The sequence below is a fragment of the Polypterus senegalus genome, chromosome 12 (assembly GCF_016835505.1).
Source record: "Polypterus senegalus isolate Bchr_013 chromosome 12, ASM1683550v1, whole genome shotgun sequence".
Lineage (NCBI taxonomy): Eukaryota > Metazoa > Chordata > Cladistia > Polypteriformes > Polypteridae > Polypterus > Polypterus senegalus.
In genome coordinates this window covers 6,806,699-6,824,151 of record NC_053165.1, presented here as the reverse complement: position 1 = coordinate 6,824,151, position 17,453 = coordinate 6,806,699, and the positions used below count along the sequence as shown (strand labels likewise).

Below are 17,453 nucleotides of genomic sequence, written 5' to 3'. Positions count from 1 at the left end.
CCGATACCCGCAGAAGAGCTACTGTAACACAAATGGCTGATAAAGTTAACAGTGGCCATGACAGGAAGGGGTCACAAGGCACAGAGCATCGCAGATTGTTGTGTCACCACAGAGTGGTGACCCCCGTCCAATTTACCAAAAGAGCCTACAACGGGCACGTGAGCTTCAGAACTGAACCTGGCCTGGACTGAAGAATCCTGTTTTCTTTTAGATCCCGTACTGGAGAAGAGACGTTTGCCTTAACAGGTGTCAGCTGCCATCTTCTCCGACGAAAATCGCTGGAACATCGGTGTAGCATGTCGGGGCATCGTATCGTCGTAAATCCTGCCCAGGGTTTTCCTTGAAAACCATTCGTACAGATGCAATTGGATTGGACTGAGTGATTTCATGCATGTGTTTGTATGATTTAGCGAAGGGGTTGATGGTTCTGAGCATGGGATCCAGCTGGAGAAGTCAATTTTAGATCAGTAGCGTGCGCTGTGTCAAAAACATACAAGTGTCCATATCCTGGAGAGGTAGCAGTGTTAGCGTATAGTGGAGAGATTTGGTGATAAATGTGCCCGTGTATTTTAAAACAGTATGGTCCGTGGCCAGGAAGTTGAGTTATCTGTGGAAGAGGACGAATAGGAATCGAGAAATGCCGTGTGGGCTGCGTGTGGGCGGGGCCGGTTTTGAAGTGGAAGCAGGACGATCCAGAAGAGAAATATATATAACACATAAATTCCACTGATAAAGGGCTGTTCTTGCTACTCAAAGCACTTTACATAGAGAGTGGGGAGCCACCAATGTCCAGCGCCCACCAGGACAAAGTGACGGCAGCCATTCTCGTGTCTGCACGCTCCCCACACATGAGCTATGAGGTGGTGAAGGGGTGAGAGAGAAAGCCAATTAGGAGGGGATGATGATGATGATGATGATAGGGGTGCCAGAATGGATGAGGCCATGGTGGGCAATGTAGCCATGGCATCGGGGTACACCCTACACTTTTCAAAGGGATCTTTTATGACCCACAGAGAGTCTAGACCTCAGTTTCTTGTCTCAGCCAAAGGGTAGCACCAGTTTATGACCACTTCTCTAGAGCAGTGTTTCCCAGTTTTTCACATGCCAGTGTGTTCACAACCCACCATTGGGGTCCCTCCCCTCCATATGCGTCAGAGTATTAGATTAATTAAGCACAATCATCCGGGTTTGGGGAGGTCACCCAGAATCAATCCACCCGCAATTCAGCGGTCAAGGTGGGTTTTCACCCGGTGGACGTCCACAGCCCACAGGTTGGTAAACGCTGCTATGGAGGAATCCTCTTCAACTCTGTAATTTAAACTAAAGTTCAAGTTACCTGACATCTTTACACCGTAAAATACGACTCTTCCTTGCTTGCCTCCCACAGACAAGGAGCACAACACCAAATGCCAATGGCTGCACTCGTGCAAAGGCCTCGTCTGCTTTCAGCGTCTGTCCTCCTTAATTCAACGCCATCTCTGCGTGCGCACATGCTGCAGTGATCCATGAAATCCTGCAACTCACATCCCAGAGGGGATGCGGCGTCCCGAGTACGGCACACGGCATGAAGATACTGACTGCCCTGTGCAATGCCAACTGTCAAGTGGGTTGTGCTTCACCTCTTGATACTGCGCTTCTCTGCCTTAGGCACAGACCAAGCACCATCTTTTGAGCCTCAGGCGCCAAGTGTTCATTAGGACTTCGCTGCAGACTGTAAAAGGTGAAAGCTAATGGTGGCAGGGGATATGAAGAATCCAACGCCTGCAGACAAACAGTTTACACAGAGCAGGGATTTGGTTTACAGCAGCCTGGAGTCGACACCCAGACAAGCAGGAACTCCTTCACAAGGGCAAAGATGACAGACCACCCTAGGAGTTGTGGGCAGGCCTACCGAATTATATGAAGATCCACTTTCCAAACCTAATCTCCCACTTGACTTCTAGCCAGATATCCAATATAGAACTCACATGGACACAAACAAATAGATATACACCCCACCTGGCACCTGCAACTGCCACACAGGGGACTTTGGGATAAGTCATACATTTATCCGTTTTCTGTCACACGGTAGCCATTAAAGTACTACAGAGAGTACAGAGGTGGCACCCACTGCTGGACGTACACCGAACAGGGGTGGGCCGCCAGTCCACCATAAGGCACGCAAAACAGGCATCCACATGACCCATTCCTGAACGTCTTGCTTCATTTTCCGAAACTGCAAAACCTCCCGTCGAGAAGCAGTGAAGAATTTGCGGACTCGTCTGTCTTGAAAGAGACAAACATTTGTTGCCTCTTGAACTAAAATGGAGTTCACGGTTTTAATTTTAACTTGACAGACGTTACTTTGTCTTGTTGTGGGTTTTTTTCTTACAGTTTTTTTCTTTAAGTCGCTCGACTTCCCCTCCTGATGGCAAAACAGTGAAACACCAGCAGTCGTGGGCACATGATAGGGCGGGGTTAGATGTAGGCGGGATTGGATGGATGAGCTTTACCATATAAGGGAGGTGTGTATCCAGTAGGGGGTGCTAGCTCCCTTGTTGGAATAAGTTATTTTGTAATTGTGGCGTGTTACATAACCCAAAACTATCTCTTATATATATTTCTCTTCTGGATTGTCCTGCTTCCTCTCGGCATTTCTCGACTCCTATTGGTTCATCCTGCTTCCTCTTCAAACCCGGTCCCGCCCACACAGCATTGCTCGATTCCTATTCGTCCTTTTCCAAACCCTTCCCCACGCTGCCTGCAGCCTCCCATACACCCCCACGCCGCTTTTCTCGAGTCCTATTGGTTTGTGGTGCTTCTTCTTCAAACACGATCCCGCCCACACGCAGCCCACACGGCATTTCTCGATTCCTATTCGTCCTCTTCCAAAACCTTCCCCACGCTGCCTGCAGCCTCCCATGCATCCCCTTGAACGCTTTTCTCGAGTCGTATACCTCCTTCAGACTAACGCATTCCCCACTCCTCTCTCATGACCCCATTGGTGTCACGTCACTGCCCGATATCTACCCTGACCACATGATCTTTCACTTTGGCCATGTCTGCGCCTGGGAGTCTTTTCCGTAGCCCGCTACAGGCGGTACTCTCTCGACCATTGCCACTGGTTTCGCTCCTTGCTATTTTCTTTATACTGTGACAGTTGTTTCCTAAGCCTTTGTTATAAAATGAACGACAGTATCTTCTCTGTCGACGGGTTTTTGTACAACGTCATCTCTATTCCAGGATCCGGCAACTGCCCGTTCCTATCAGTGGGTTATTTCTTGACACAAACGGTTGACGAAGGCAGTGCACTCTCACTACGACATAGGACAGTAGATTTCGTTGCATCACATTGGGACAGATTTGGAGACGTTCTTCCTGTTGTTCTTTCCAACGCAAGTCGAGTTATCACAACAAGTCACAAGTTCTATCAACACATGGCAACATCTACAGTTTATGGTGGTGAAGCTGAAATTCAAGCTCTTTCCGAGATTCTCCATGCTACCATTGTCATTTACTTCAAACACGACCCCAACATCCCACCTTGCATTACGTTTGCAAAGATTTGCGTTAATCTACAACAACCAGTCTTCAGCCACGGTCAGTTGTACGTGGCTTTTTCTAGGGTTAGATCTTTCGACTCGTTATCTGTCGCTCCAGCAAAACACCTATTCACAACTGCGTCTTTCAAGAAGTATTTCTTTCTTCTTGATTTCTGAATTCCTTTCTCACCATTTTCCGTTCCTATTCTTACACCGCCATATGTTACGGCAGGCGTCGGCTAGTACAGATGTAATATAAAAAGGCGATACCCCTCCCTTAGTGATACAGCAGTAAGAAATCACATAGGAGAAGTAACTTTAGTGATGGTTTACGCGGCATAACAGACAAAGGAAGCCATGACAAGACCTTCAGGTAGTTGGAGCTTGATGTATACAGACTGCCATTTTTGTCGCTGCGTTGGAAGGATTTTCAGGATCAGATGACGTTATCTCTCATCCGTCTGTTACCTTCAATGGTGTGCCGGGCAATGTGCCAAGGCTTTATATATATTTATATATGGATATTCTCCATGTGCAGTCCCCCACTTAGGTAAATCATGCCAATCCAAATCAGGAAAAGAAGATCCAATGTCATGCTGAGTCTGACACACAGAAATAGTACAATGGCCATTTCGCAGTTTGTCCCTGTCTTGTCTTCTAATGCTTGCCTAGAGGTTCTAAATGATGAGCCCCTGTGTGCGGAATCTGGCTTTGTGAGTAGAAAGAAAAGCAGATTTAAAATATTTGCACAGAGCAGAGTGACATATTAAACTTATATTCTGATTACAAGGTGTGACGTTAGATGTGTCATTTTTATGACTCGCTAATAGTGATATTCATTCTTTTTATTCCATACGGTAAGAATAATATCGTTTATTTACTCACTACCATCCAATACAGTGCCAGATGGCAAGGGCAGGTCACATTATTTGCTAACACAAAGTTTCTTAAATTATGAGTCGAGACCCAAAATGAATCGTCAACATTCACCGTGATATTCAATGGGAAAGGGTAATGTGCGGTTTGAAAAGTGTCCCACGATGGAACGTTTTAAGTAATCGACATTGAAAAACCATCACGGACATCGAAAAGATAGTGAAACAGCAGGCCGTTTTAAGGAATTCACACTGCTCTGGACTGTCAGCCCGATCTCGAAGACATTAAGAAGGGCAAGACTGAGTCACGAGATATTGAATTTGAATTTGAAATTGAATTTTTGAACGATTACAATACTTTACCTGTACTTCATATACGGGAAACTCAGGGAGGAGTAAAACATCGAGATTCATCAAAATCTCGAAATTGAATTTTTGAACGATTACAATACTTTACCTGTACTTCATATACGGGAAACTCAGGGAGGACTAAAACATCGAGATTCATCAAAATCTCGAAATTGAATTTTTGAACGATTACAATACTTTACCTGTACTTCATATACGGGAAACTCAGGGAGGACTAAAATATTGAGATTCATCCAAATCTCAAAATTGAATTTCTGGAGGATTACAATGCTTTCCCTTTACCTTGTATACGAGACAACCCCAGGTTAAACTATTTCCATGCGATTCGACCCGTAGCAGCAAAAAGTCCATCCTTTGAGCCAATCGAATGGGACTAAAGTTACCGACGTCCTCCAGTAGTAAAACATTACCGGTGTTGTCCTTCTTTGGGGGGATGGGCGGTGCTACATCCTCTCAGAGGTTCGTCGGTTTGCTGAAATACACAATTTATGTATGTGGGGATGCCATCCTCCTTGGAGGTGCCAACGGACATGTCGTTCTCATAAATAAGGGTTGCTAATGTGGTCCGAACTAACGGTACGCACACGTTAACTAAAGGCAATGGGGAAAAGCTGATAGCGAGTGAAGCACTGCCAGCAAATCACTGACTTTACAGCTCCTCGTAAAATCAAATCTCCTCCGAAGAGGGCTTAAATACCAGAGAACTCTTCCTCTAGGCTGGGGGTCTTCAGTCCTGCAGGCTGCAAAATGTCGTTCCAAACTGATGGCTTGATTTTGTCAACAGCAGATCTCATTGAATGTTACGGCTTGTTCTGCCATATCAGCTCATTCTTATATCTTAGATAAGTCATCCAGATGATTTGAGGTCTGAAGCGGATGAGAGACTCTCAGTCCTTCACTTTTTTCCTCATCAGTTTCCTTCCAAATATTTAGATATCCAAATATTAAGACTAAAATAAGCACTTAAGTGTGGGAAATCGCAACAAGTGAGACCACTAAAAAGAAGGCTAAGTGAATTCTCATTAAGAAACAACAAGCCTGCAGCCACTACAGCCCAGCCCTCCAGGACCGACTTTGCAGACCCCCTGCTTTTGGATGTTCAGACTTGTGGGCCTTAATTAACTCCAAAACTACACACATTTCACAGCAGTCCCTGCCAAGCCTCTCTCTTGGCCTTCAGTTTAAATTAAGTGAGTGCCGTGGGACTTGTGGGGTGACATTACTGGGATGTGGGGGGCTAGCAGATGAACCCCATTTTAAGGTGGAATCACCGGCTCAGAGAAGGGATACGATGGAGCAGATGGAACATTGTCAGCTTTAATCGTCTTATTCAGAACAAAAATGCTCTCATGTACAATGCCCTATTTTCATTTTTCAGTTTTTTTAACAGAAATTAGTATTTAACTGCAAGAATGCCAGTGTGGGATAATGAATGGTAAGAGGGCAGAGATGCCAGTCTTTAATGTAAAATATATACACATATATGCATATACAGTAAGTAGGCCCCAAGACACAGAGAAAGGCAATCAAGATTCCCACGACTTCTATTTAAACGCGGGACTCTTGTATTACCCAAGAAAACAACTCTTTAAAATTACATTAAGAATTAGCGCACTGCCGGCTTATGAATAAATAAACAAGCACATTAATTAATAAAATTCTAATTAGAGGCCAGATTATTAAAAAAGCTCATTTGTTGTACTGACTTTGGATTCAGGCATTCGGAAAACGGGAGGATGGGGCATTTCTGAGCAGTTCATTCTTACACTGGGGTGAAAAACTATTTGCCCCCTTCCTGATTTCTTATTCTTTTGCATGTTTGTCACACAAAATGTTTCTGATCATCAAACACATTTAACCATTAGTCAAATATAACACAAGTAAACACAAAATGCAGTTTTTAAATGATGGTTTTATTATTTAGGAGAAAAAATCCAAACCTACATGGCCCTGTGTGAAAAAGTAATTGCCCCCTTGTTCAAAAATCACCTACCTGTGGTGTATCACACCTGAGTTCAATTTCCTGATTACTGCCACACCTGTTTCAATCCAGAAATCCCTTCAATAGGAGCTGCCTGACACAGAGAAGTAGACCAAAAGCACCTCAAAAGCTAGACATCATGCCAAGATCCAAAGAAATTCAGGAACAAATGAGAACAGAAGTAATTGAGATCTATCAGTCTGGTAAAGGTTATAAAGCCATTTCTAAAGCTTTGGGACTCCAGCGAACCACAGTGAGAGCCATTATCTACAAATGGCAAAAACATGGAACAGTGGTGAACCTTCCCAGGAGTGGCCGGGCCGACCAAAATTACCCCAAGAGCGCAGAGACGACTCATCCGAGAGGTCACAAAGACCCCAGGACAACGTCTAAAGAACTGCAGGCCTCACTTGCCTCAATTAAGGTCAGTGTTCACGACTCCACCATAAGAAAGAGACTGGGCAAAAACGGCCTGCATGGCAGATTTCCAAGACGCAAACCACTGTTAAGCAAAAGAACATTAGGGCTCGTCTCAATTTTGCTCAGAAACATCTCAATGATTGCCAAGACTTTTGGGAAAACACCTTGTGGACTGATGAGACAAAAGTTGAACTTTTTGGAAGGCAAATGTCCCGTTACATCTGGCGTAAAAGGAACACAGCATTTCAGAAAAAGAACATCATAGCAACAGTAAAATATGGTGGTGGTAGTGTGATGGTCTGGGGTTGTTTTGCTGCTTCAGGACCTGGAAGGCTTGCTGTGATAGATGGAACCATGAATTCTACTGTCTACCAAAAAATCCTGAAGGAGAATGTCCGGCCATCTGTTCGTCAACTCAAGCTGAAGCGATCTTGGTGCTGCAACAGGACAATGACCCAAAACACACCAGCAAATCCACCTCTGAATGGCTGAAGAAAAACAAAATGAAGACTTTGGAGTGGCCTAGTCAAAGTCCTGACCTGAATCCAATTGAGATGCTATGACCTGCATGACCTTAAAAAGGCGGTTCATGCTAGAAAACCCTCAAATAAAGCTGAATTACAACAATTCTGCAAAGATGAGTGGGCCAAAATTCCTCCAGAGCGCAGTAAAAGACTCATTGCAAGTTATCGCAAACGCTTGATTGCAGTTATTGCTGCTAAGGGTGGCCCAACCAGTTATTAGGTTCAGGGGGCAATTACTTTTTCACACAGGGCCATGTAGGTTTGGATTTTTTCTCCTAAATAATAAAACCATCATTTAAAAACTGCATTTTGTGTTTACTTGTGTTATATTTGACTAATGGTTAAATGTGTTTGATGATCAGAAACATTTTGTGTGACAAACATGCAAAAGAATAAGAAATCAGGAAGGGGGCAAATAGTTTTTCACACCACTGTATATTTGATAAAATTTTTAAATAAAAATAATCACAACTGCAAAAAAAATATGACAACAAAAACAGCCATAACAGACAGACAGATAGATATAAAATGCACTATATTGTAAAAATAGATGGATTGACAGAAAGACATGAAAAGCACTATATAGGAAGGAAAGACAGACAGACAGACAGATAGATAGATAGGAAAGGCACTATATAATAGATAGATAGATAGATAGATAGATAGATAGATAGATAGATAGATAGATAGATAGATAGATAGATAGATAGGAAAGGCACTATATAATAGATAGATAGATAGATAGATTGATAGATAGATAGATAGATAGATAGATAGATAGATAGATAGATAGATAGATAGATAGATAGATAGATAGAGAAGGTATTACAATACAGATAGACAGTGTCACACACGTGCACATGTGAGGCAGCTAAAGGGCTTGAATAAGAGTAATTCTGAGCCAGACCTGGAGGTAGCAGAGTACACCGACTCTTTCTCCTGCTTTTCTATAGACCACGGATCACAGGAAATTCCACCTGGCCCTGATGACACAATTCCTGGTTCTGGCCCCTTTGATGTCACTTCTAGGTGCGAGCCTACGGATGAACGGATCAAGATCCCTCCAGTTCCTGCCCCTTTGATGTCACTTCCCATACTGACCTTTAGAGCCACCACCTTTTCTCCATCCCCTCAGTTCTATTCTGGACTCCAATCTGTGCACATCAGTACAAACCTTTAAGCCATTTTGCAGCCAAGGAATAATAAAATATGGGTGGCTGCCCCAAACCTTTCTGTGGCTTCTTTGATTTTGTGACAATAGATATGAAATGGGCTATATAATAGATAGACAGATATAAAAGATACTATATAACGGACGGACAGACAGACAGACATGAAAGGGGCTATATAATAGATGGATGGATATGAACGGTGCTCTGTAACAGATAGATAGATATGAAAGATGCTATATAATGGATGGACAGATAGATATTTTTTAATTCTTACTACAATCTTTATTTAATCAAATAAAGAAGTACAAGACTCTATCATCAAGTTCACTTCTAATTCTATCTTTACATGCAAAAAGCTGCTCATATACTGTATTTGCTTTTATCCACCTGTTCCCTTCTTCATAAAGCACACCTCTTATTAAATGTGAAGTTCAGTTCTCCGCCACCATTACATTCCTCCTCCTCCTCTTCTTCTTCTTCATCCACACATTCATTCAAATGAGTATTTAAAACACGGAGCAGTGGCCGATTTCCTGGCTGACGCACACCAGTTCAGCACCAGTTTGCCACCCGCCCCCCTTTAGCCCACTTTTCCTGTTTTGTTCCCCACATTTCACTGAACACTTCCAAGTTGTTAATTCGGTTATGACAGATAAATTCGAGTTTCGGTCTGCTTTTCAGACAGACAGAACGACCAAATCCACGAAAGCAACTTCCATTACACTGCCTGACTTTATTCTGTAATTGAGCTCCAAATAAATAAACTCTCACGCCTGCCATGTTGGCTTGTCTCCCTAACCTGTTTGTAAATGTCTTTTGGCGATACAAGTTTCTGTAATGAAATTTTTAATCATCTGTTATTTAAAGTAAAAAAACAAAAAAGCATTGCATTATATTTAGGTATAAACAATTACATTCAGCATTGCTAAAAAGCTGACAGGAAGTTTGCGCTCCATTAGAGTCTTTTTAAGCGAACTCACTTGGCAGTTATAAATAGTCTGAATTTATACACCGCCTAACAGCAGCGAAGCTGAGCGCTCTGTCAGAGAAGTCGAGTAAAGCTCTGTTTTCAATTAAAGCTCCAGTGCTTAAGCCCTTCACTGTTCTCAGTAAACATCTGTTTATTTTGTAAGGTCACCCAACCTGTTACCCCTTTGTTAGCTGTTGCCAAGCAACCACTGATGGTAGTTCCACACCATCGAGCAGAAAATGCGGCAGTCACAGGCCGAAGAAGCAAAAAAATAACTGGCATCTTACCTGGTCAGTCCTTGATGCGGAGACGACATCCCATCATTGTGCTGAGATGATAGCCTGTCATGCTGATTAATCCGTTTGCTTACAAACTTAAAAAAAAAAAAAAGGATACGTCCAGGAACGACAGGTTTTCTGTTCACCAAAGCAAAGGACAATTCAGTCTGATGGAAGACTACAGAAGCCCTGATGATGTGCTGGCCGAAGCGGAAAGTTGACATGCTGATGGTTCCTACACAGGAGAACAAAAACAGAAGAACAAACAAAAAAGGTTAGTGAACAAAGCCCAAGTGGTGGGATGAGCCGCCTCACGAGGGTCTGGCCACACATTAACGCGGACCTGCACACCTGGCTGTGTTGTTCTGACCACACTAATTAGGCAACAGTCACAAGATGGCAGAGGAAATAAAGAGAGGCTATGAGTGAGAGCTCAAGCAATGTGCCTTCATACCGACCTTCACCAAAGCTCTGATCAAGTAGTTTTTGCTTGCTTTTCTTTTGCTCTTGTGGATCGTGGAGACGAAAAACAAAATATATTTGCCTGCCTCGGTCAAAGCTCTTCACCTGGCATATCTGTACTACCACCCGGACTGATGCTGCCAGGTAAGTGTGAGGGGCATTGCTCTGTATTCTACCCATGATCTCAGTGCCCACACAGGGGTAATAATCATGGACATTCATTCAATGTGACCCACAGATGTGGTCTCAGGGTATTTCGGTCAAAGAGGGGGAACCTGACGACTGTAATCTAAAGCGAATAGGAGGAAAATGACAACTGCCAGCACTACCACACTTACTGTAAATAGAAGACGTTCATTACCAGCCTCTACCACCACTTTCAAACGGACCTTATATCATATTGCAGCTTTCTATTGATGAAAAGTACTCAAGCAAAAAAAAAAACAGTTATGGTCTGTGAAGTGACAAGTGTGTCACACAGTGTGTCAGTGTTAGGGACGTGGGCCTGCGGCTTCGTGCGTTAACAGTCCAAGGACCCAGCGTGCACTTCACGCCGAAGGCTTGGCTCTCGCACAGCTGTGAAGAAGCATCTTGGAGATTCAAAATTCACTTTCAGAATATTCTGACCGGGGCCTGTCCTACTTTCCCTGTAATTAGTCTGTATACATGTATGGGGCGATGGCCATAGAAGGTCCTCTCGAGGGAGACCCCTACGAGTTCTTTTAAAACTCAAGAATTGGATGACCAGGAACTTGTCCACTTTGCTGTGCATTTGAATGAAGGCACCCGTTGTTAAATCAAGGTGGAGTGAAGTGCCTGCAAGCGCCAGAATTAAAGTTCTACTTGTCCAGTTCGCTCCTGCCTGTCCTTGTGCAACTCAGCAGCCTACATATGACAAAATACAGATATACAGTGTACAGTATACAGTGGTGTGAAAAACTATTTGCCCCCTTCCTGATTTCTTATTCTTTTGCATGTTTGTCACACAAAATGTTTCTGATCATCAAACACATTTAGCCATTAGTCAAATATAACACAAGTAAACACAAAATGCAGTTTTTAAATGATGGTTTTTATTATTTAGGGAGAAAAAAAAATCCAAACCTACATGGCCCTGTGTGAAAAGTAATTGCCCCTGAACCTAATAACTGGTTGGGCCACCCTTAGCAGCAATAACTGCAATCAAGCGTTTGCGATAACTTGCAATGAGTCTTTTACGGCGCTCTGGAGGAATTTTGGCCCACTCATCTTTGCAGAATTGTTGTAATTCAGTTTTATTTGAGGGTTTTCTAGCATGAAGCGCCTTTTTAAGGTCATGCAGGTCATAGCATCTCAATTGGATTCAGGTCAGGACTTTGACTAGGCCACTCCAAAGTCTTCATTTTGTTTTTCTTCAGCCATTCAGAGGTGGATTTGCTGCTGTGTTTTGGGTCATTGTCCTGTTGCAGCACCCAAGATCACTTCAGCTTGAGTTGACAAACAGATGGCCGGACATTCTCCTTCAGGATTTTTTGGTAGACAGTAGAATTCATGGTTCCATCTATCACAGCAAGCCTTCCAGTTCCTGAAGCAGCAAAACAACCTCAGACCATCACACTACCACCACCATATTTTACTGTTGGTATGATGTTCTTTTTCTGAAATGCTGTGTTCCTTTTACGCCAGATGTAACGGGACATTTGCCTTCCAAAAAGTTCAACTTTTGTCTCATCAGTCCACAAGGTATTTTCCCAAAAGTCTTGGCAATCATTGAGATGTTTCTTAGCAAAATTGAGACGAGCCCTAAAGTTCTTTTTGCTTAACAGTGGTTTGCGTCTTGGAAATCTGCCATGCAGGCCGTTTTGCCCAGTCTCTTTCTTATGGTGGAGTCGTGAACACTGACCTTAATTGAGGCAAGTGAGGCCTGCAGTTCTTTAGACGTTGTCCTGGGGTCTTTTGTGACCTCTCGGATGAGTCGTCTCTGCGCTCTTGGGGTAATTTTGGTCGGCCGGCCGGCCACTCCTGGGAAGGTTCACCACTGTTCCATGTTTTTGCCATTTGTAGATAATGGCTCTCACTGTGGTTCGCTGGAGTCCCAAAGCTTTAGAAATGGCTTTATAACCTTTACCAGACTGATAGATCTCAATTACTTCTGTTCTCATTTGTTCCTGAATTTCTTTGGATCTTGGCATGATGTCTAGCTTTTGAGGTGCTTTTGGTCTACTTCTCTGTGTCAGGCAGCTCCTATTGAAGTGATTTCTTGATTGAAACAGGTGTGGCAGTAATCAGGAAATTGAACTCAGGTGTGATACACCACAGGTAGGTGATTTGTAACAAGGGGGCAATTACTTTTTCACACAGGGCCATGTAGGTTTGGATTTTTTTTCTCCCTAAATAATAAAAACCATCATTTAAAAACTGCATTTTGTGTTTACTTGTGTTATATTTGACTAATGGTTAAATGTGTTTGATTATCAGAAACATTTTGTGTGACAAACATGCAAATGAATAAGAAATCAGGAAGGGGGCAAATAGTTTTTCACACCACTGTAGATATATATAAATATATATATATATTGTAAGAAAGGCTCTATATTGCGCCCAACCCAAAACAGACTGGACACAGAGGCATTTATAAAAATAAATAAACTTCTATTTTCTTCAGCTAGAGGGCACGTCTTCCCCGAAATCCCCCCAGCCACAATGCAGTCCCAAGCACAAGAACCACACTCTAAACACTCCTTTTGCTCTTCCTCCACAAGCTTAGTCCTCCTCCATCCGACTCTGGCTGCTGAGTGATGGTCGCTGGCTCCTTTTATAGTCCACCCAGAAGTGCTCCAAGTGTTTGGTCGCCGAGTTCTGGCAGCACTTCCAGGTGTGACGAATATGCGGCCCACGCGGGCTCAGGAGTCCCAGGCACAGCACCCCCTGGCGTCCCATGGAGAGCTGCGGGAACCCAAGGCACAGCTCCAACCCAGGGGGGTGGCCATCTAGCGTCCAGGTATTGCACAGTCCAGGGCTGCTCCCCCTGAATATAGTGTGCAAGGGCGTCCCGGCTGGGCAGGAACCCCGGCTGCCTGCCACTATATATATATATATATATGTGTTTGTGTGTGTGTCCAAATTTCAATCCCTGTAAGGGGATGCAAAAGAGAGTACACCTGACGAGCCCCAATAAAGGTGAAACATGTGTTGCGCACTCTTTGTATTATTTGCCAGATACTGTATCATTCACAAACACACACACACACACACAGACAGAGTACGTAACATTAATAGCCACCGTACCTCCGAGTCTGTTCTACTCTCATTTTAGAAAGGCAGTGGACATGCAAGATGCCTGACATGCCAGAGGTGGGGAAACCCAAAGTGCAGGAATTTCACAGGTGACTCGGGACTTCAGGATATGAAAGGAGAAACGCTGTAGCAAAATGCCTTTCTGAAGTCACGTTTTCACTTTGTCATGATGATTGATGAGCAAAAATTGCAAATGTGTCTGTTCACAATTAAAACTACAGCGCAGTAATGTGTGCAGAGAATCAAGGGGTCTGACTCCCTTACCGGACCCGCTGCACATGCTCACTTACACTCCTGTGGTACCCTTTGCATGGAGCGTCCATGTTCAGAGTTCAAATCAAAGTTCAGGCTCAACTCCCTCAGCATATTGGAATTGCTATTTGAAACCCATCAATGAAAATGAAGGGGAATATGGCAGTCATACACTGCACAGCTCACCCAGAGTACAGAAAAGCAACGCGGCGGCACACAGCAGTTTAGAGAAATGTGCCATGGGTAGTGGAGCAGAAATGTCATTTGACAGACCCGGTGTGAAAGTGCAGCAGTCAGTCAATCTCAAGGCCTCAGCTGTTCATGACATGTACTGCTTGGGGTTACAAACTATTTTTGAATCTTCTGGTCTGGGTTTTAAACTGTGATGCCATCTGAGTGAAAGCAGAGGCTATTCATTCTGTGCCCACGTGGTCTTCCTCTGAGGGCTTCATTTTCTTTCCACTTGTCCAAAAATATGCTGCACGGTTGACTGGCTGCTCTAAGCAGGCCCTGTGAATGTATGTGCTGCAATGGCAACCCATCTGGGGACGGCTCCTGTCTGGTGTCTGTCGTTGGGTGGATTGGTACCTGCTGACCGGACAGCTAGAAAGGGGGCTTTAGATAATTGTACTGATGGGTGGATGAAGTTCACTTAAACAAAAAAAAGGAGCCATTCAAGGCCTTCTGATCCCTCGGCTTTAGAGTTTCTGAACCAAGCTAGTCGGCCCGTTGGTCAAGCCATTTGTCTGCATCTTCTTCATCTCTCCTCCAGCCTCACCCATTTTTATGTTTTAGCCTTCAGTAAGTACTCGGACCCCTGCACTTTTTACACATTTTGTTATGTTGCAGCCTTTTTGCTGAAATCATTTCAATTCAATTTTTCCCTCATTGAGCAACACTCAGATTTTCTTTGTCATATACACATTATACGCAGTGAAATGCTTAGTTGCTCATCTCCGACTGGCTGTGCCTGTAAGAAGACTATAAAAGGGCAGTAAGAATAATACATGACTTTATAATACTGTATTAATAATCATTAATAGATTTAACAATAGGCGGATGGACCGTGGGCAGAAACTCCTCCTCAGTGTCTCTGAGCTGGACTTTTGGCAGCCATACTGTTCATGTGACCGCAGCACAGAGAACAGGCCGTGGTCAGGATGTCTGGTGTCGCCTATCCTCTCCTTTGTCCTGTTATGACCTTGCAATGCGGTGATCACTGGTTGCCCAAATCGTTCTTTATACAGCTTTCAGTCCATTCAAAATTGCAGTTGCAAGAATCATTACAAGAACGAGGAAATACAAACACATAACCCCAGTCCTCATGTCCTTGCACTGGCTCCCAGTTAATTTTAGGGCAGACTTCAAAAATCTCCTTTTTAACATATAAAGCCGTAAATGGCCGAGGTTCTGCTTACTTTTCTGAGCTTTTCATTGCCTACATACCTAAGTGCACATTGAGATATCAAGATGCCAGCCTGCTTAAGATTCCAAGGACTCCGAAAATAAGTGGGAGGTCGAGCTTTTAGTTATAGCGAAGCTGTGGGATGGTCTGCCTGCTACTATAAGAGATGCCCCTCCAGTCTCAGCTGTTAAATTAGGCTGAAGACTCCCAACTAGAGTTTAGCATACCCTGACTAGAGCTGCCGATTCGCTGTACGTACTGCATTAGTACTAAAATATAAGTAAGACGATATTTATAAGCCGATACTATCACTCACCTATTCTGTTTCTCTTTTTGGTGTCCTCATGTGTCACTGCTCTACTGCCAAGTTGTTTGCCTACTAATATAAGAGGTGCCCCTTCTGTCTCAGCTTTTAAAGATTTGTGACTTCAGTTTTGGGAGCTGCTGATTTACTGTACATACTGCATTAGTACTGAACTCTAAGTAATACAATATTTGTAAACCGTCACTAAACCTCACCTGTTCTGTTTCTCTTCTCAGCATCCTCATGTGGCACTTGGTGCCACTGCTCTACTGTCAAGCTGTTTGCCAGCCTATGGAAAAGTGACCTCAGATAAAGGAGCACTAGAATCTTGAGGTAGGAGGGTCCTTTCATCTGATTGGCTGGCCCAGCACGGACTCAACTGTTGAACAGCCAATAGTGTGGAGGCGCCTTGTTGGCCGAGGTCTCCAGGACTCTGACTGTGTCTGGCTTGTCTGACGCCATCTCTTCAATCTGGCTGTGGTTCTACAATTAGCAGAGTGGCACAACTTGCCGTTTGTCATTTGTGTTAATTTGCTTTTTACTTTATGTTGGATATACAGTATATGAACAAGTCTGTATTCGTATATGTGATAGTTCGGTGTTTAGTGAGTGGTATCGTCCCTTCTTGTGTTGTATTTCTGAGGTGGCCATCTAGCTCTGTGAAGAGGATTACTCACTTTTTAGTTATCTGGAAGGGGGTCCCTCTCTGAACTGCCTTTCCCATAATTTATTCTATTTTTCTGTTACCTGGGTTTTTTTTTTTTGGGGGTGTCCTGTCTTCTTGGGGAGTCAAGGCTGGGGGGGCTGTCAAAAAAAAAAAGCAAGGCCTGGTAAAGAAAGCCCACTGAGGAATTCCTCATGTGCTACTGGGCTATTGTTGTGGTGAGAGATTTTGCATATAAGTTGACAAATATTTTGCATGTCTTCATTTGTAAGTCAGACAAAGCAAATGTGATATTAGTGTTTTATTCACGAGAACAGCAGCGCTTTGATGTTTAAAGACCCCCGCCCCCATTCCACACACCCAGTCTTGTTACACACGGTCGTGTGGGAGGCAGTCGAAGAGCTTAACAGAGCCAGGGGTTGATGAAAGGTACTAATGCCTTTTCTCCCTCTTCCACAGACTGACAGAAGAGAAACCCAACTAAGACCCCGCCCACTTCCACCACTACACCACACCCCCCTGCAGACATCATTTCCGGCTGAGATCCCACCCCTTCCTGTCCTTCACCTATAAACACCTAAGCCTTCACTCTGATGGTCAGTCGATATTTGACTCAGTCCTTTGTGATTACTCATCACTCTATTGCTACAGCATACTATGGGGACTCCCCAAATCTTTACCTGTGTTTCTGTGCTTTCTTCACACAAGGGAGGTGCCTAAAACCAGTTTGACAAATGATTCTCTGCAGGACATACTGCACTCTCTCAATCAACCCCAAAACTAAAAAACCAAACTACCTGGCTGGCAAATGGATCTTGGGGGCAGGCGTGAAAATAAGTCGGTAATCGAGGGGACGAGTGGCACCAGAATTCGACCGATCTCTAAAGTTGACTGTTTGGTTCAGGATCAGAAGCCATTCTGTACCACGACGCCCTATGGGCTGTAGGATTTGAACAGAGAAGGTATAAACTCAGTTGCTT

At 43.8% G+C, this 17,453-nt stretch overlaps 1 protein-coding gene across 3 annotated transcripts in view; it reads right to left on the bottom strand.

Moving 5' to 3' along the window:
- fhit (fragile histidine triad diadenosine triphosphatase) overlaps positions 1 to 17,453 on the bottom strand; it is a 1,101,949-nt gene that overhangs the window by 629,840 nt on the left and 454,656 nt on the right. For all 3 annotated transcript variants that reach the window (XM_039772389.1, XM_039772390.1, XM_039772391.1), the window contains one exon: positions 10,229 to 10,345. In XM_039772389.1, coding sequence (XP_039628323.1) covers positions 10,229 to 10,334 — 106 coding nt within the window. In that variant the 5' untranslated portion in view covers positions 10,335 to 10,345. The remainder of the gene's footprint in view (positions 1 to 10,228; positions 10,346 to 17,453) is intronic.